At 38.6% G+C, this 21,453-nt stretch overlaps 1 protein-coding gene across 1 annotated transcript; it reads left to right on the top strand.

The window, feature by feature from the left end:
* Positions 1–224: 224 nt before the first annotated feature.
* On the top strand, positions 225–20,161 carry LOC121330694 (neurturin-like). Its single transcript, XM_041277421.1, has 4 exons — positions 225–815; positions 14,813–14,895; positions 15,813–16,035; positions 17,193–20,161. Exons 3-4 carry the CDS (start codon positions 15,816–15,818, stop codon positions 17,618–17,620), a joined length of 648 nt encoding a protein of 215 aa, XP_041133355.1. The 5' UTR covers positions 225–815; positions 14,813–14,895; positions 15,813–15,815; the 3' UTR covers positions 17,621–20,161.
* Positions 20,162–21,453: the final 1,292 nt, after the last annotated feature.

Raw genomic sequence — 21,453 nt, 5'->3', positions numbered from 1 at the left:
TAGCCTCAACCCACAGGATGCGATTACAAGGTGTTTATTTAGTGAGTGATGCTAGTGCTACCAGACACGGCAAGCGCCTGTCGAAATATTTTTTTAAAAAGCGAACTGTGGAAGGCAAAACAGGGACAACAGTCAACGGTGCAAACTCAAAGACAAAAACAAACCAAAGCAAAATAATGTTTTTTTTTTTTTTTTTTTTTTTTTTTCTTCTAAAACGCTGACAATGATCAAAAAGTCTTCATGATGATTTAGTTATCATCAAGCTGCAGCGGTCTGTACCTCGACCAGAGCGCTTCAGTTTGGTGTTAGATCGTTGAAGCTGGATCATGTGACAGAGAGGCTGGCATTCGACACCAGACCGATGGTTTCGAAAATGAGAGACGCTCATATCATCCCAAGGAGCCGGAATGGACACATCAGAATCCAGAGTTGTAAAGGGCCAGAAGGCAGCTTCCATGCCAAATTACATTACTGAGAGCTCTGGGATATATGAATGAAGATATATTGGCCACTGCGCTGCACATCAAGTATTCTGCAACTAAAATACAACAGAATAACATATCTGCTGGAGGCCAGCATAGATGGGGAAATTATGTGTTTTTTTGTTGTTTTTTTTAATTCCACAGCATCAAAGTAACGTCTACGATTTGGATTATTGTTTTTCAGTTTTTGTTATAAACTTGTTTTAAAAATGAATACCGTCTTACCGAAACTCAACGAAACACGTGATAGGAAAAAACGTTAAATGCTCTGCTTGGGGTTCTTATTAACAAGCATTTTATACATACACTCTGAATAAAAAAAGATCGGTCCAGGTAAGCATCCTTTGTGTTAATTGATACGTTTTACAATTGTTCTTATTTAGCTGTTTTTTTTATTAATCACCTGTTCAAATGTGCACATGCTGCATTATTCGCTGTGTATTTACACTGGCGACAAGACACTTACAATACTAACACACAAACATTAACCCTGTTGTATCCCACATGTCTAAGGTGTTTGAAAACATATACAGTATTCTTAAGAGTGCAACACCGTAGGAAATAATTCCCACAGCTCTCAATTCTAAAGCAGTGTGTGTTAGTCTTTTTTTTTTTTTTTTTTTTTTGGAGATATCATCATCATCATCATCATCATCATCATCATCATAATGTAAACCTTTTATTTCAAGTTTTGTAAATATGAATTTCTTCGTCTTTTAAAACGTACTTTTAAAGACATTCTGCCGAACCTTGCCTGTTTAAAATAATTTCCCTGTTGCTCAAAACATATTTGTTTAGTTGCTTAAAAGAACAGGAGGGGTTTCCAGTGTTTGTTTTGTTACTTCACCTCTCTCAGTATTTACCCGGCGTTCAAAAGAAACAAATGAACCACCTGTTTCCAATAACATGCGTAAAATAAATAAATAAATAAATAAATAAGGAGGAACATCTGTCTACCTGTCCGTTCCGCCTAACGTGTCCATAAATTAACTAATTCGACTTGCCGTATTATTTTCTGCTCATTTTTGGATTGATCGAAAACAAGGGGTTGACCCAACTGCCTCTGTCACAAAACTTGGAGATAATCATTGTACTTTGTACGTGACTAATATATCACTTGAGATACTAAGATTCTATCACGTGACGGAACTGACTATTTATAATATATATATATTATATATATATATATATATAAGATATATATATATATATATATATATATATATATATAAGGATGAAAGTACATAGCGTCGCGAGTAAAATAACTCCAAGCCATTTATCAACTAATTTTCTTTAAGCAGCATCCACGTTAGAGATGGCGAATGCATGAGTTAAACCAGCATTATTACTGTTGTTGTCTTTGTTTTTGTTTATTATTTTGCATTTGGAGCTCGCTCTTTTGGTTGTCATATTTGACCTTCCTTTTCGTATTCCACACATTTTATCGAACGCGCGCGAACAGTGGGACACTGGGACACTGGGACAGACTCGTCTCCCAAGGATATCACGAACATCTCTCTCCTCCAGCATTCTGACCTTGACATTTTGTTATTTGTATTAAAACAGGGCGAAGTTTATAATTACACGAAAAAGTGTTCTTTTAGAAAGGGAAAGGAGACTCAAGGCAGGTTTGTTGGAGAGGGAGGCGCCTTCAACTTGCCCTGGACTAAGAAAATACTTGTGATCAAGTTTGAAGGCTTTTTTTGTGCTGCTACAGACCATACGACCAACCACCGGGGAAAAATACAGAATAAACACCCGACCAAAAAAAAAATATATATATATATGTACCGACCGAGAACGGTGGGAATGCAACATGTTCCTGTGAATGCGTTCTGCTTGTATATAGAGCCGAGTGATGACGACCTGCCAGAGGGGAACGGGGGGACTGAGAGGTACTGACCGTTTTGGAGCGCCTTTGGAGCGGACCAGGACGCTTCGAACCTACGGTAACTGCGGATTGCTTTCGGGGAGTATAATAATGATGGGAAGTCAGTTAAATAAGTCAAATACAGTAACCTTTAAATAACAACCAGGCTTCCCTTTGCATGCGTATAGAATGAACCGGTGTTGAAGTACCAGACTGGGTATAATTCTGCAAACAGACAGGTACAGTACTTCAGCGGGCACAAATGTTCTGCGTAACCATACTAGCTCAGAAGATGGCGACAACAAGCGCCTGCTAGGCTAGCATCTTTTAAATAAGTTCACCAACATTTCCCTTACTCATTTTCTTACTTCATGCACCTGGGCCAGAACGAGATGTTGTTTGAGTTTAAGTGTGGCTTTAGCGTGAAATGTGAAAATATTCGAACAATGCGTTGCATGAGCAGAAGCCAGGATTACTCTGGAGTCCTAGGTCAGACTTGGCAGTGCTGTAAAGTGGGCACCAGTTCAAAGAAGGAGCAATATCCATTCCCTTACGAGCTCTGCCAGCTTGTCTCTGGGTGAGCTAAATTCGATTTTTTTTTGTACTGTAACAAAACGACCTACACGTGGTAAAGGTAGCTTGAGGCAAAATGTTTCCAGAGAAAGCACAAAAATAACTATATGGTTATAATAAACTCAACATAACTATTTTTTTCCTAAAGCTGTGCAATAAGGTTTTAAGCACTTTGTTTTCCACAGGGAACTCTGTGTTTTAAGACTAGTTGGTGCTCAGTGACCTGCAAGCTCTGGCACTTATTTTGAACGTGTTGGGTCACAGATGACAGAGGGGGAAACAAGCTGTTCTGATCAGTGAGCTGTTGGGGCACAGCACTTCTGTTCCAGGATGGTGGACTGACTAGACAACTCACACAAACGCTACTCATATTACAGCTCGTCAAACTATTACAACTGTTACCTTCCAGTTAATTTTCAATAATAACAAATAATACTAATATTGCTAGTACTACGACTACAACTAATAGTAAATACAATACTACTACTGCGAAAAAAAGTTCTATAGCGCTTTTTCAACAACTAACGCATATAATGTATCTTGCGGATTTCGTTGGTGGCCTTGATCATGCCTTGACACTGTCTTGGAAGGAAGCCAGTAATCAGTGCCAATTCTCCTGGAGCATTATCTTTCTGCTTGGGTTCTCTGTAACAATTCGTCCGTTTTTTAAATAATAAAACCTTGAATACTGTATTTTGTTGAAACAATAATGTCATTATTTACTGGACAATGTAAGGGAATACAATATTCCTGGCCATTACTGCAATTCATACTCGTTTTTATTTGAATTGTATTAAACTTGTTTTGCACAACAGAAATGTTTGTTAATGATGCTTTTGCTTTTGAATGCCATCTGTCAGTGTGGATCAGGTCTCAAGAGTTGGACTGTAAATTGCTTTGATAAAGTAGCCAAAGGGCATGTGGATGCGACCATAAGTTCTTGAATCAGTTTTAGATCTTTTCTAATTATGGAAGCTGTTGTAAGCACGTGGTAGTATAATGACAGGTATTCAGAAGCTCAGTAAAATATGTTTTCCTTGTTTGGTATTTAGAAGGATTGCACAATAAACATTCCCTTTGCTGGTTGTGATAAAGCTACTGTATAGTAAGTCAGTGTGAGGCAGGTAATATGTGAGATTGCCCTGAAAGCCCTTCCCTGTTATTCAGCCAGCTATACAGAACTGTCCTGTATTGTGTAGAGGTTTTGTGAAGTGGCTGACATCCATTATGGGCTTTTGTTAAGTTAGAATATTTTAGACAGACTTTACCAAACCCAGACTGGAACTGCTTTGCCACCAATCTGTTTTCACTGGTGTTCACAGGACCATTCCATGAACATGGTAAATTTGTTACACATTACTTCAGTCATTATCTATCTATATATATATATATATATATATATATATATATATATATATATATATATATATATATATATATATATATATATATATTTTTAATGTACAGTAAGTACTTCATTTAGTACAGACAAAATGATCGACTTCAATTTGCTGCATTCCATTCCCAAGGATGCCCTTGATACATTGAAACATGTTACTGTCCTTTTACTATTACTGACCTCCAGTGAGAGGTATTAAATTGCTCCACAATGTAAATGCTCCTACAATGCCACATTTTCTAAAAATTGTTTTACAGATTAATAACTGAAGGGTCTTTACTGAGTAAAATATAAATTCATTTTACTGTTGACATTGCTTAACTTTAAATTGTCAAATGGTGAAATAAAAAGAACGAGTGTTCATAAAGATATATACTTTGCGCTGGAGCAAAAGCTTCATATATTTTCATTCATTTACCAGGTTTTTATTAAAATATTACATAAATAATATAAATCATAGAGAAGCACACTACGAATTATAGTTAACCTCTGTAAACCACAGTAAGTGCACAATGCAATATAAGCACTGCAAAATGACTTTGCAGGTAAACCATGATAAACTTGACAAGAGTAAGACTGAAGGAGCTGATAAAGGAAAAGGAAAGTGCGTCTATTCTAACTGCAGGATATTGGCTAGAAGTGAGAAACCCCATAGGACTGTGTCTCATTGATTCACTGTAGGGCTGTCAGAGGTGAACACCCAGCCCATGACTGAGGCATAAATAACCAACTGCATTCTGAGTGCATTAATGCACACAGACACAGCGTGCCTAGAAATCTATAATGAGGACAGGGTGTGATCCAATACATTTAGACTGTTTAAAGTCCTGATGTAGTGGCTGCTAATCCCCTACTTTATCTGATGTACCTGTGGTTCTGGAACATCTCGGGAAACACCTTTGCTCTCTTTAGACTGAGATTTACAACCCAGGCTTGCTAGAAGATACTGTGAGGCATGTCAGACAGGGTCAGCATTTTATGAAATAAGAGGACATGTGAAGGTACTAAGTATGCAAGTAACATTTCACTTAGAGATCAAATCCTTGTCACATTTTTGTTCCACTTGTAACTGTTGTAGCAGTTAAAATATGCTGCAGGCACTGGAAAAAATGTCTGATATCTTACCATATTTATACACCCATTCATATAAAAATCACAGCAACATGCTTTCAAAAATGATTGTGATCTTAGGTCTATTAATAGTTTCAGTGTTGGGTTTCAACGCTTTGTTATAACAATGTGACATTGTGTGCTTTTCCCTCACCATCATGAAAGTATCATATCAGTCCAACAAGTTGTTTGAGTCACAAGCTTACATAGAATCGGGCATCCAAATGTCCCAAAGAAGAAAAAATAGAGAGAACCAGATAATGGGATTTTGAATCCTAATGAATCAGTATGCATTTAGTGTTTTTATGAATTGGAAAGTTTTGTTTTTTTCACTGTTTCTACAAGTACAGTACAAAGATAGGTTAAGATGGAAAATTAATCAGATGTACATGTATTTTATTCAGTGTAAATCCAGCATAAATCTATGGAATATTCACTAATGATTTGCACTGGGTTTAACATACAGCAAGTTATTAAAAAACAAAACAAAAACAAAAACAAAAAAAAAACTGTGCAAACGGTAAACTGTATTTTATGTTCCAGTTGGATGTACAAGCAAGTAGCGGAGTATATATTTTTGTTAGATTCTAGTTGGGTAAACATGATAAATGGAGCGATGAACCTAGAGAACATTGATTATAATTGATGACTAGACTGGAAACCCCCAGATACAGACACTTACTGGTGTGTTTATTGAAATAACAAATACAGAACCCATGTTTTTAATTATGTTTTGCTGTGGCCTAGCTTTATGCACTGCTATAACTCTGATTACTAAAATTCATGCAGGTTTTACCACAGTTTATAAACAGTTGCTTAAGATACTTGGAAATGGTTAAGCGGAAAGAATGATGGGTTGACGAATTAATTAACAGACAAGGTGCAATGAACCTATATGCCTGTGGCACAAGTATGATTTTAGATGAGGAACTGATAAGTGAATAGTTGAAGCTCTCTATACATTACATCAGCATGCAGAGAAATATGGTACTTATGAAAGCGAGGGATTGCCTGTATTGTATTGGAGAAGCTCACTATCCAGTTCAGGTATGAATGAAGGACTGAGTGTATAAAAGTTTCTCTGAATCCTCTGGACAGGAGCATTACTAGGATTTTAGTCTTTTATATCAGCTACCAGGGCAGGTGTAGTGCAGGTAGGATGAGTGACTAAGATGCTAAAACCACAAAGAGGTGTGACATAAAAAATATGCAAACCGTGGTTGACCTTTTACTTGATTGGATGCTGTAGGCAATCAAACCAGTTTTAAAAAAATAATGTCAAAAATAGTCAATGCATATTCAATGTTTGACCCTTTTTTAAATTTCCATTTGAAGAACAGTACTGATAATTTAGATTATAGTTTCATCATAGGGGGGGCATAGTAAACTGGATAATCGAAGGACCTTGTTGATAATGAGAGTCAACTGCTGCAGTACGATCTGACTGGAGGCAAGTCTAAAAAATAAAAAATATATATTGTCGCGAAAAATAATGATACATAGATAAATAAAACATCTGAGAGGGAACCACTGAACACATTCTAAGAGTTTTAAGGCTTTCTGTAATCTAAGAAGAGCTTTACTCTTTACACAGCACTCAAGTGACTGCATCTTCATTGACCCGTTAGCATAGAAACCCAAAGGCTCAACTGAGTCAACAGCTGGGACAAGCAAAGCACTGTAGGTGATTCAGTTTGGGAAGCCGCTGGTATTTTTTCATTTACACAATTATTCATCACATGCATCTACCAAGCAGGGGGAAGTCTCAGTGTGTACCACAAATGGTGATCTATCAGGTCATGTGACAATGACAGTGATTTTCAGTGTGAACATGTAGGTGCATATGATATGCCAGTATGGTACAGGAGTTCTAATTGCATTAAAAGAGCCCAATTTCTGTATTACACATTTTGGCATCTGTTGTCTAGCATTATTTGAGCTAATAAGTTAAAAAAAAAAAAAAAATTTCAGGGACATTTGGCCCACACTAACATGTTGGCTAGATTTTTGATAATAAGCCAGGGTTTAGGGAATTTCATAAAAGATACGAAAAGTACTAGTATTTGTTGGGCTCCGGGGCTTGTTTTGTGAACTTTTGAAAATACTTAAATGGGTAGGCATACACTGTAGATGTCCCTTAGTATTCATAAAAATGTTAATAAATCTTATCGTAATGTGCTTTAGTTTTCTTTGAGTTTGTTTACTTATTGATCGCAATCTGAAACATTATTGTATTCTGTACTTGGGAAACATTTTAACCACACAATTGAGTTGAGATCTTTTTTTGTGAATATAAAGTTAAACTGTATAAGAGAGAAAGATCGATACACATAGGAAGGTGCTGTATGTACAATGTGTGCTGGTTAGTGGTGGGGCCTGTATTTGAGGAAGAAAAGCAGCTGGGCTGAGTGTACAACAGAAGAATTGCTGGTGAGGAAGTTGCATGCTAGGGAATGCAAACACTCTCTGCTTAATTTATAAAGCAAAAAGAAAAACCAATAAATAAATAAAGTGAAGAAGCCACGCAAAGGAGACTGCAACCAGCATGGCTTTTTAGTGCAAACTAGCACAACTTTTTAGTGCCAATAATCTGACCCGATTTGTAAAACATTCTGGAATAAACTGAATTGGACTTGATGCCAATATTTCATGCCAGGATTGTGCAGGTGCAGCGCAGAACGCCATGGCTGTGCTCTGAATGTGTCTTAGTTCATGGTTTGTTTACCGTCCAGTGCCAGGATTGAAAGCTGGCTAGTCTTGACCTTGGATGCCAGCCTGTTCTGCCAACGTTGGCTGGAAGAGACACAAAGCAAAGAGTTCGTCTTTGCAGGCGTTGAAAATCCTGTTGTACTTGTACCAAGAAGAGACAAGTATGTTGAAAAAAAATCACAGCCAAGAAACTTCAATTACCAAGATAACAACCAAGGTAACACCTGATAATCAGTTTTATTGCGATTAAAAACTGGTAGTGCCTCTATCATTCATGTAAACATTTTAACATTTGTAATTTATAGATCTATTTTCCTTTTAGCTGTTTTGCTGTCCATCCATTTCATGTCCCACGGTCATCTGTTTTGTGGTAGTGTCCTGAAATGGATCTTTCTGATTGGTCAGGGAGACTTCTGAGTGTTTAAATATGCTTAGGGCTTCTAGTTTTTGGTTTTTATTTTCCATCTCTCTCCCTCCCTTTAAACCTTAATTAATAGTGGTTAAGCCTTAACTGAATGCCAGATTGTTTAAATTAGCGACACACTACTAGAAACTAATGCAGTGGAAATTAATAAGCTGAATTCGGCAATTAGAACCAGAAGGAAATGCAAGTTTCAATAGAATCAGGTGAGGTCAGTGCACGTTGTTTGTTAACTCCTTTGGTAATTAGTGTTTGAGTAAGAAAGCAAATCAGCTAAAAATATGTTTAATAATTAAAAATTAAAAATTATACCCAAAAACTAGAAGCCCTAAATGTGTTCCACCATGCAGTAAAGCCACAATTGTCCATCATGACTGGTTGTGAGTAGGAGAGTCACTTTTTACCTTAAGAATGTTTAGGGGTGTATTAGATTGAAATCTCTTTTTAGCACCATTTACCATGACATCTCTATACTAATCATTGTTTAGTGTTTTTTTCCTTGGTATTTTCTAAATGGTTACTAATCGGAACTCATAGTTGGAGGGGCATTGAGAATAGGGGGTTGCTTTCTATCCAAACTCCTCTGTTGCAAGTGGTGATATGGTTTGGCAAGGCACAACTCATTAGTCTTCATTTCCAGGTCCCCAGGTACTTTGAGAGGTAGCCTCTCTATTAAAACATACATACTGAATACCCAGGTATAGCTTTTTAGTATCCTTGTCTAACTGAAGCGGAAGTCCTCTTTAGGCAAAGAGCCAGACAAGAATTATATTTGAATTGAAGAATCTGTACAAGCTAATTAGAATACATCCAAAGGCCAATAGTTCATTGCTGAAAAGTTGAGAGAATTCCCTGGCTGGATAACGAAGCTTGCACAAAAGGGGCACAACCATATTAAAATCAGAAAAGAACCAAAGATTGATTCCGTGTTGTGCGCATATATATATATATATATATATATATATATGGATTTTATTACCGGGTGATGCTATCTTCTTTCTTTCTATGACTGTGCCACTGGAAGGTATCTAATTGACACATTTTCCCAGGACAAGGCACCCCTACTCTGAAGTAAGTTGGAAACAATCTTTTAGCGTTGATGTGTACATGTTTTCAATATATGCAGCCGTGTTTTTCTGTAAAGGCAGTTTTCAAGCTCAGAATAGTTTTTTTGAAAAGGCAGTGCAGGTGGGAATGGGGCAGGATTAGAGAATGAAGACTGTTTTGACATTGCTCTTTGTAAGGTGTCTCGGTTAAGATTTTAATAACCAAAACAGTCGCCGTCCTAACAGTAGAAGCTCTAATCCCCACACTTTTACTGAGCCCGAGTCAGAGACTGGAACTTGTGCCTCATTCACTTGTAAACTATTTTCCTTATTAACTGAATGTGCTCATAAGGGGAATTTTAAACTCAATAGTTCATTACTTATTAGAATTGTAAAATAAGCTTTTTCATGTATTCTTTTTACATGTGTTGTTTTGTATTGTGCTCTATGTTTTCATTTCTTCGTTGCTTGGACTGCAGCTGCCTGCCAAAACTAATGACTGGAAATCTAAGTAATTATTTATTAATGTTTAACTAGAGGGAAGTGCTAAGAGGAGATGTACAACAATAGCTTATTTACAAGAACATCCTGTTGGTGGCAGCATGGTATACCTATTTAAGCATTTCTGGTATCGATTCACAGTTGCAGTGCAATCAAAAATATAAAAAAAGAGGCATTTCTAGAGAAGATGGTAAGAACCTGTTCTGTGCTTACTGCTTTGCATCTGGAATCGTCAATCTGTGAGGCCTGCAGTGTGCAACTCCTGCATCTTGAGGCACCAATTCAAACTAGTCACATTTTTTTTTTTAAACTTGATCAATATGAGGCAGCAGAAAGTAGGGAAGTATAGTCAATACAGTTTATCTAGACTGAAAGTGAATCCGGTCTAAATTGCATAGGACACTGCAATGGTCTGACAGTTTGAAGGTTATTACCCCAAACACATGCTAACAATCCAGTACTTTGTAAGAAGATGAAGAACCGAAGGGTTAATTAATCGGCAAGCTAGTGGCTTGATCATTTCAAACCCCACAGTAGTAATATTACCACGTTATAATTTTTCTTTTGACCGCTGGTTATTAGAGAGTGCTGTGCCACACAGACCTGTTCCAGGGAAGTTTACACCCCCCTGGGCTAGGTGCTGTACTATCTAGGGATTAATTCCAGTGGCATTTAAGGACTGTCTCAGGATGACTGCAACATGTTAGTTTCCTGCATGTCCAGCGCTAAAATATGAGGAACTGCCAAAGCCTTCTGCATCTGTTGTAATGTATGAATTAGTTACAGCAGGTTTGCAGGGACCTGTGTGCCTTAGCTGAAGAAACAGCAAGGGGGCATGCTAGCGGTTGTGGATATATGACATTCCCGTGATAAAGACTAAGTCCCAGCTGCAGGTCCCACAATGATATACCTCTGTACTGCCTTTGTGCTGTGTGCATTCCCCTTTTACCTGTAAACTCGGGGATAGGCTTCATCTGGCAGGGAAGGCTATACTTTGAAACAGCAGCAGTAAAAGTGATATAAAAAGCAAGGAGGAGCTAAACGATAACAATAAAGAGATCAAGTACAGACAAAGAAACAACGCTTATGTTATCTTAGTGCACATGTACTTGTTTATTTTCAGTCCTTCGCGTTTTTTTAGGATGGTTTTGTAAGGTACTTTTAGAACTTAATGATTTAATGATGTAATGATTTCCTATAGTGACCAACCCTTCATAGACATGATTACTATTACTACTAGGAATAATAATAATACCAATAATAATAAAAATACACCTACACACATACAGTGCTGAGAAAAAGTGTGTGAACCCCTTAGGATTTTCACATATTTCAAACCTAAACTGTTATTAGATCTTAAGTCCTAATAATAGATAAAGATTAAATAAATGACACAAAAGCATGATAATTTTTCAACATTTATTTATCCACAAATGATTCAACATTCAATATCCATGTGTCAAAAAGTATGTAAACCTTTAGATTCAGTAACTGGTGGCAACCCCCTTGAGCAGCAATGACTTCAACTAAGCATTTCCTGTAACTGTTGGTCATTCTCTCGCATTGGTTTTGAGGAATTTTGGCCCATTCCTCCTTACAGAACTGCTTCAACTCAGTGACATTTGAGGGCTTCCTTGCATGGACATCTCACTTCAGGTCCTGACACAAAATTTCAATGGGGTTTCGGTCCGGTTTTTGACTAGGTCATTCTAAAACACGGAAATTCTTCTTCAGTAGCCATTCTTTTGTAGACCTGCTTGTATGTTTAGGATCATTGTCTTGCTGCATGACCCACTTTTTGTAACCATTTCTAGACTGATGAGCATAAATAACTGTTTTTCTGAGGTCCTCAGAGATTTCTTTTGATCATGGCATGACGTGTTTCCACACACCTGTATGGTGAAGACCAAACTCACAAAGTTTCTGATATTTATATAGGGTGGGGCCTCCCAAACTCACACCTGAAGATCTACCTAATTATTTAAATACCTGATTCTAATTATCCCCTTAATTGAGTTGATAAAAACTACCGTAGTTGTATTTTATACATTTTTAATGCAGGATTGAAACTTTATATTTTTAAGCAGATGTAAAGAACTGAGTGTTTACACTTACAGTCTTACTTGGAAAATGCAAGTTTACAATGTGTCATCATGCAAACAAACCATAGTTTTCAAACTGAGGTTAAATAAGAACTGGTTAGAAAAGCATGGAAGGTGTGTAGTAAGAGTGTGTAAGTCACCTCGCCATGCAGACCAGTGCCAGGCTGCAGGTTAGGCAGGGATAGCGTCTGCCCAGGAATGCTTTTGAAAACCAGCTCTGGCCCCACCATCCTCCCCCTGTTCAGTTTCAATGTGTGACCCTTTCTGTTCACCCAGGGGCTTTTCTTTAATATGTTGTTAAGTAAACCCAGGAGATAGGAAGGGATTAGAGAAAGAGCTTTCAGGAGAGAAAAGGGCTGAGATGTCTGTAGTCCTGTGTTTTTGAGGAGGGGAGCGCACTGTTATTGCTGTCCCAGTCAGTGGTTCTACCTGACCCCATGCACCACTCACCTCTGTGACCTGCTGTGAACGTGATCTTCAATGGCTGCTTTCCTTCAAAGGACTGGCAGAGCTAATAGGCTGTTAGTCACATTCAGTCTCCTGTGCTAGTGGCTGTCCCAGCACACCGTATATCCATCTCTCTGCCAGGTTCAGAGTTTGCACCCCAGAATGATGACTCGTACCTGATTTGCAATAACCAAATGAAACAATTAACATGAATGCCTAAATGCAAAGAGTTGCACGTCTGAATAATTGCTGTCTTTGATGAGTGCAGACACTGCGTTTGCACCAATAATGCCTTGAAAATTAAGATTACAATTACAGATCTTGTTGTACTTTAGTTGCACTTGACAGTTAAAACATTTAATTTTACTTTTTTCTTTTTAATGTGTTTTAGTGTACTACTGTTTTTAATATACTATTTAAAAAAATGTACTTATAACAGTGAAATGAACTGACATATTATTAAAACTGTGATATTGTGTGTCATCTGACATAAGGATACTGAATATGAGTCATTCTTGAGGCGTCAACAGATTACTATAATTGTGAGTTGGGTCATATTCTCAAATTGGTCTCCTGTTTTTGAGGGGATAAAAAAAATAAGAGTCCTAAAGAGACCTAAATGAAATTGCTTAGTCAAGCTTGTCTTATCTGGTGATTTCAGAATGTGTTCTGTAACATTACTGCATGCTGACAATAAATAACACAAGAGGATGCTGATAATGTCGAGGAGGAAATACTCATTGTTTTTCTAACTGTCTTGAGCGCTGTAGTTTGAGATTGTTTAGTTTGGCAGAGGAGCTTCTACGCCTGATTCTTTTTACTAAAGGGCTCCCTCTTGTGGTCAACAAAAGCATATACTATTTTGTAACTTTATTGTTAGATGTGAGGCATAGGTCAGAATGCAAAAATAATAGCCAGTAGAATCTTGAAGAAAATAATATTAATAGACAAAAAAAGCTTCATTTTTTAAAAGCTTAGTAAATTCCTTTCTTAAAGCTATACTATTATAATTGCATAAGCAAGTTTGGGAAAGCTTTGTAAAAATACATGAGTAACTGTACGAAAAACATCTATAAATTGCTCTGCAGAGTTTCAGAGGTATATTTTTCTAAGTGCTGGCTCCCATGTGTGACCCTGGGTAATTACGGTAAGTGACTGAAATCTGGCGCACACAAGAACTGAGGAGTGACAGTCTGGTCTCACTGTTTAAATCATTTCTGAAATGGGGCTGCATTCGTATTAATAGGAACGTTATCAGCTTTCCGTCTGAAGTTTTATAGGAGCTGTGGAATTTCTATGGTGTTGACAGTTCTTGTAAAGCTTTCAATAGAAAAGTCTCTGTCTCTAAGAATTTCTATTGAGAGGATTTCTGTTCAAGGTATTTTAACTAAAGTCAAAGTTCTGTAGCATTTTCTGAAGGCTTGCCAACACAAGCAGCCTTGCATCTCTGCATACAGTATTGTTGAAGCTGTGCTTGAAACATACTTGACATGTAGATGAAATCTCCAGTTTAAAATCTCAGAGTTTAGAAAGGATTGATGATTCCTGGCATAGTGGGTTTAGGATTGTGTTCTCAATACTGCAGCGAGGTTGTGTATGAAGGTAACACTTCAGCATGTTCTACTGTGTCATTACTTCTGTACTTAAACTAATTACACTAATACATGATTTAAAAAGAAACTGTTGAAATTGTGTAAGCTTTTAAGCCATTGTTGTTTTACATGGTGTAAATGCTACCTGGAGAAGCAGGTATTTAAAAAAAAAAAAAGCTAAGTCTGTCTCTTGAGATTTGAATTATAACAATGGGGTCAGATGAGCCTGTAGAAGTACTGAGGACATATTATTTATGCATTGATTGATAAGTAAATGTTTACACTAACTACAGTAAACTAAGCAAGCACCACATAAACAGAGTAAATTGCGATGAAATTTCCAAGAAATACAAATAATGTGCAACCAAAAAGTAACATCCAGGAATAGCGTTATCTTCTTAAATGCCAAGTATGTAAAACAGTGCTTCACAATCGCAATTAGAAAGCAGTAGATAATATTCCATTTAAACGGATGAACGATTGTTAGAGTATCCTAAACAAAAAGAGATCCTGCTTGGGAAGGGGCACCTCTAACCTGGACCTCTTCTTATGCACTGCAGACAGGAAGAGGCGACGGAGAGCAGAGGAGGAGAGGCAAAAAGGTGTGGTTCCGCTGACACGAAACCAAACGAAGAGCTGGAAGGTAAGGCCCTGCACAATTAAAACATATTACTGTGTACTGGCCTTTCCATCTCATCACTGTGTCCCCAGTTGAATTAGCTTCTTTGGAAGAAACAGGCAAATGTGGAGCATTTTTATATTATCGATAATGTTTTCACTTTGCATGAGGCTATACTTTTCTTCTTTGTCCCAGCTGTGCATGTTTTTGAACTGGGCCCTATGTTGAAATACCTGCACCCTTTACAAATAAATCAACCCTGTTTGTGAGACTTACCCAACCAGGTTTCTTATCATTCATTTGAACAGAGAGATAAAGGGAAAGGTCTTGCTTCTAATTATTACATCATTACACCTGCTGTGATGGTTTCTATATACTTTGAGCTCCCAAAACTTTGTGCATAACATGTGTGTTACTTTTGGTCTCATCACTTCATTTGAGGAAGTGTTGGTTTATCACCTCAGCTTCAATAGGCAAGAGTACAGGAGTTTCCATCTCATTTAATCTGTGACAGTCTGCACTGCGCTCCGCAGTCCAGCTCATGCATGGACAGGATAGAAAAGTACATTTCTGACTTTTGCCATTCTAGTATACCAGCAAAGTATCCTATAGAGGTTTAAACTTCTACAATATTGTCTTGCGCTGAAACCTGTGTAAAACCTGTGATAATGAGTTTCAGCACAGTAGTATAAATAACTAATAATGTACTGTACATCATTAGTTTATTGAATTTTGAGGGGAAAAAAACTGGTGAATATTACACCAGAACTAAAGCATATTAATATCCTGTTTCTACCCAATTTTACAACCTGGATGGCACTTTTCAAAACGCATTAGAGTGCCACTAAACATAAGATAAGAAGCAACATTATGAATACAGAGCTTGATCTCTGCTGAAAAAGTCACTCACTCTGCCTTGTGTTTGCCTGTATTCCCTAAAGGTGATGCTGTTAATCCTGGCCTCTCTGATGATAATTGTGGTTGGGGGGTTTCCCGGGGAGGGCTGGAGCCCCGAGACGAGCCCTGTGACAGAGGGAAGCCCAGGTGAGGCTGGCATGGAGCTGGGCGAGGTGGCAGGCTGGCCCTCCCCGGACCATTTGGAGCTGAACGAGTTGGAGGACAGCAGTGCACTCCCCCTCCAGTCCTCCTTGGACAACTTGTTCTGTGAGTGACTTTTTAATGCAGGGCAACTAGGAACCCTGACAATAATGCCTGTCTCAAGGTGCCGTTTTATATATCCTAGTGATTTAACCAGGGTGCTTCCAACAGGTCACTGTGGGCCTGCTGTTCTTCTATGCAGGTGGTCTTTAAAAAAAGAGGTTTGACTACATTTTATTTTAAAAATAAAGTACAGAGAATTAAAAAAATGGCAAACAGCTCTCTATCCAAGGAGAATCAAGATCCAACAGGATTCTCATCTAGAAATACTTGATGAAGATGAAAAGTAATTGATAACCTGAAAAGTCACTATTTGAACAATTAGCTGCAGCATGTCAATAACAACATCATATCATGTGACGTCTATCCGGCTGTTTCTACCAAGCTATCTGAAGAAGGCAGAAGCCAAAACATTACAGCTAATTGTTAAAATAGTGTGTTTTCAGGGGATCAGTGACTTTCCTTCATCATACTTTAAAAAATAAGTATATATAAAAAGTCATGAGATTTGACTGTAATTTCCCATGCTTTATAATGTTTATGTGCCTTACCATACTTCTTGTTTGCAGTAGTGGAAAAAATTCAAATGCACAGTGATTTCAAACTCAGCCAATTGCTTTCTTTTTAATCCCAGTCTATGTCATGGATATGTCAGAGAGTACAATGCACACAATATCCATCTTTTCAAAGCTGGTGCATTAATACTGTCTACCTCAACTTGTACATACAACTAATAGGAAAAAAACACAAAACAATTTGCATTTGGAGTTTGCAGAGCAGCCAGCCATGAACACCGAGATTAACATATGAGTTCACGTGTAGCAGGGCTGCTTTTGATTCTTTGAGTCCAGACTGTTCTACATGGTGATCCACCGTTATGAACATCCACAGGTAATTCCAGGGTATGCAGCTTCCATACACCAAAGGATCAGCCCTGAATTCTGGGACTTTTATCACCGCAAATGTGTCTGATTTTGTAGGAACCAATAACATTGAATAGCAAGAGAAGCACAAGCTAGCTGTAGCAGTTGCTTTATGCTACAAAACGATTATATTGGTGACATGCTGCTGAAGAAATGTGTAAAGACTAAGAATGTACTTGTGTCTAACATTATAATTTCTCACATTCAGTATGTTAAGTTATTCTCTCTTCCTTGCCACAGCGGAGCCCTCTCTCCCCGAATTTTCTGAGGACCGTCAAATCCGATGGGAGCGCTCTGCACCAGGCTCCGGGCAACAAAAAGGGTCTAAGAAGGGACGGAGAAAAAGCAAGCCTTCATCCAGTGGGGACTGCAAGATACGGACCCTACATGTCCGGGTTCAAGACCTGGGTTTGGGCTACGATTCAGAAGAGCTTGTGCTCTTCAAGTACTGCGCCGGGTCCTGCCAGCTCGCCCGTTCGAACCACGATGTGACACTCAGTACACTGCTTCAGAAGAAGATCATCCAGGGGGGCCGGGGAGAGGAAAAGATCAGTTCTCATCCTTGCTGCCGGCCAACTCGGTATGAGCCCATCACATTCATGGACATCCAGAACAGATGGAAGGCCGTGGAGAAGCTCTCGGCTGCAGAGTGCAGCTGCTTGGGTTGACAGACGCACACCACCACCTCCTTTTCTACGGGGATGATACAGAATAGACAGGGTAGAGCTTCTATTCAAGAAAATTGTGCTGATGTGGGGCTGTGACCAGGGGGTGCCAGAGTTGTAGTTCAGAATGGAAGCCAGCAAGTCTAGCGGCTTCCATGGTGGCTTTTTACCTCTAGGTGGAGCACTGATCATGCATTCAGAACGAGGTAATCCTTCATAGGCTGGGACGCCTTGAGAACAGGAGAAAAGACTGACCTGATGGTAAAAGGCATGATGTCTATAATTCCTGCTTGATGCATTGCCTGGGCTTCATTTTGACCCCTCCACCCCTCAGTTCTACTGCTTTCTAGGAAGTTGTAAAACATCTTGTCAGTAGCGACAATCCCTACATCCTGGCAGTGCACTTGCTAGTGGCTCTAGATCCACAAAAAGAATGTGGGGGGGGGGGTATCTGCAAACACTGCCACAGGTCCATTTACACTGCCAGTTACACTTGCTGGGAACCATTGAGTAAATTATGGAGTTCCACCAGGATTTTCCCATGCAGAAAGTTGACTCTCATCTTAGAAAGAAAAAACATCTAAGTATGTTTGCTTGTTTATTCATTGAAATTCTGCTAGATGGTATTGTTTCAAGGAGCTGCTTGGACTTGTGCAGCACAGCTGAAGGAACCAATACAAAGGAAGGTGAAGTGGGCCACACATGATGGGCAGTTTGTGTATTAGACCGGACTGATTTGACCTTTTTATGTTTCAAACATATACATGGCACTGGTAGAAAAGAAAATATACATTTAAAATGCGTTGTTCAGAAAAGGAAGTGAGGTCATTTTATAGAATGTGAGTGGATGTTTGGAATGAAAGAAAGGGCTGATTACGGTCAGAGCTCTAGTCTCGTTGAAGTGTGCACCATGGGTTTGGATTGTACAATTCTGAGACCACAGACTTGCAGGGCAAACTTTGTTAGAGGTGCACAAGGGAAGGTGAAGAGAACAGTTTGGGCATTTGCTCATAACCACCAGATAAGTTTTTTCTCTGAGCTGGCAGCAGAGCTGGAAAGACTAGTGGCAGTCCCTTTTACATCACATTTCTTTAAATGCCAACGATCAATACACATAGTTTTTTTTTGTTTGCTGTTTATTTATATATTACTCAGGCTAGCTCAACTGGAAGACAATGAGAGATTGTGATTAAAGCAAAGGAAGAACCACTTTAGAAATTCAATAGTAATTGCAGTCACTTCCTGTCTCCTCTGAGTCAAGCTTCTGGAACAGTAAGTCCACTTTACAACCTGTGCATAGCATTGAATGCTCTACATCTCCTTATATTATTGTACTGTAGGCAAAGTATTTGTTAGAAAAACAAAACAAAGAATTTTGAGACTGGTATCCTAGCTCACTGTCCTTCACCTTTGCTACTTGGTCTCATTGTCTCCCTCACCCTAATGCACGCTTGGTTATGGGCCTTAGACTCCCTACCACATTACCTAAAACCTGGTTTATTAATGTAAACTTCTGCAGCTCAATTGGTTGTCAGGTGCAGCTTGGTTCACCAGTGCTGTGTGAGAACCTAGTTGGTACTGTAGAATCCTGGTGGTAGATTCTGTTTGATGTAATTGTTAAATGAAATCCAGTTTAAGCTTGTCACAGTAAAATGTTTTTTTTTTTTTTTTTTTTTTAACATAGTAACCTCACTAACTTTTGGACAGTGAAAGATAGTGTAATCTTGCTGTTTTTCTCAGAATTTTGTTTTGTAATGACAGCTGGATTCTGGGTACTGTAGTTTTTGTTGTTTGTATTGAATGGTGACCTCTTACCCACAATCCTGCACACCCATATGTATGATCTTTCTGGTTATAAGCCTTCACCACTAGGTTAATCTCTCGTTATATCTAGATTGGGAATTATAATAGTAATACCTATATTTTTTTACAAAGGCAATGCATTTCTGTTTACAAGAACTAACTGAAATGGGCTTGTCTATATTTCCTTTTACCGAGAAATCTAAAATATTTCTCTTCATGTATTTCAGATAGGTGTGGATGCAGTTGGTGGATGTGTGACAGTTTGCATTGGGTTGCAATTTAAATACATTTCTTTGTGTTGAGAGAGCCCTCTTCATTCCATTCTCCATCGCTTTTAAGCACAAACATCACCATTGGATGCTATGCATCTCCTTTCATTATTGTACTAGAGGCAAAGTATTTATTACATTTTAAGTTATTTATTTATTTTTTTTTATCAAACTTGTTCTTTTAAATACCAGATTGCTATTTATTATAAAGTGGCCATGTATCTTATTTTCAATAAATGTACAGAAGACCTTTTTCGTGAGAACCTGAATGGACAGCAGTGAGAAAAAAAAGACCACCCTCTTCTAAATAAACCAGGCTGGTATTTCTAGGGTTTCCCCAGTAAAATTATTAAAGGTTTCTTCAGGGACCAGGAGATCCCAGTTCTTAGTAAATGGGATGCAGCAGTTCTGACTAATGAGGTCTTCTTTATCTCAAGCTCAGTGATCTTAAACATTAAGACGTCATAATCCTAAACCGGTTTGTACTTCAGTATTTTAAACCAATTGGAAAATGAATTTTGTTCAACAATAAAGGATTATTATTATTATTATTATTTATTATTATTATTATTATTATTATTATTATTATTATTATTATTATTATTATTATTATTATTATTATTATTATTCGCATTGTTATTTACATTTAAAACAAAGTTTTCTGAGCTCTATTTTTGTACAATGCCATTTCCTGCGTAGGAATAAAGTTTTAACAGATACAGAAATTGCATTGTTGCTGATTCTTTCTATAGAAGTAACAAATGTACAGCGCTGTTGCCTTACTGTGTGAGGCACTGGTCAGAGGAAGGGGGAAAGGGGTGGGCAGGACTATATTATTTGGTGACCCCAGTTCACAAACACATCAATTACGGTTTCCCCTGCTCAGACCTCTGAAGTACCAAGGATGGGCCGCTTAGACCTCAGCTTTAACCTGCAGGCCTCATGACTATAGCTGACAGTGCTGTGTGTGAATCCATCGACTGGGGGCACACAGCGTGGAGCTGAGTTTAAATCCATCGACTGGGGGCACACAGCGTGGAGCTGAGTTTAAATCCATCGACTGGGGACACACAGCATGGAGCTGAGTTTAAATCCATCGACTGGGGGCACACAGCGTGGAGCTGAGTTTAAATCCATCGACTGGGGACACACAGCATGGAGCTGAGTTTAAATCCATCGACTGGGGGCACACAGCGTGGAGCTGAGTTTAAATCCATCGACTGGGGACACACAGCATGGAGCTGAGTTTAAATCCATCGACTGGGGGCACACAGCGCGGAGCTGAGTTTAAATCCATCGACTGGGGGCACACAGCGTGGAGCTGAGTTTAAATCCATCGACTGGGGACACACAGCGTGGAGCTGAGTTTAAATCCATCGACTGGGGTCACACAGCGCGGAGCTGAGTTTAAATCCATCGACTGGGGTCACACAGCGAGGAGCTGAGTTTAAATCCATCGACTGGGGGCACACAGAGAGGAGCTGAGTTTAAATCCACTGACTGGGGGCTCACAGCGAGGAGCTGAGTTTCTGTAATCAGAAAAGGGTATAGGGTGTTTCAGGAGGCATATCCTCTCTCTCTTTGGACAAATCTCAATCTCTCGAGATAAGACTCGATATCAGCTGGTTTAGACTCAGTAGTTTCAGAGGTGTTCAAATCTAAACATTAGGTTACAGGCCAAGGACAAGGTCTCCACTCAATCAAGGTCTTTGGTGATTAGGAAGAAATGCAGCCATTGACTGCAGATTCCTATAGGTTCATTTC

The sequence above is a fragment of the Polyodon spathula genome, chromosome 18 (assembly GCF_017654505.1).
Source record: "Polyodon spathula isolate WHYD16114869_AA chromosome 18, ASM1765450v1, whole genome shotgun sequence".
Classification (NCBI taxonomy): domain Eukaryota; kingdom Metazoa; phylum Chordata; class Actinopteri; order Acipenseriformes; family Polyodontidae; genus Polyodon; species Polyodon spathula.
This window is presented reverse-complemented; position numbering and strand designations above follow the sequence as displayed.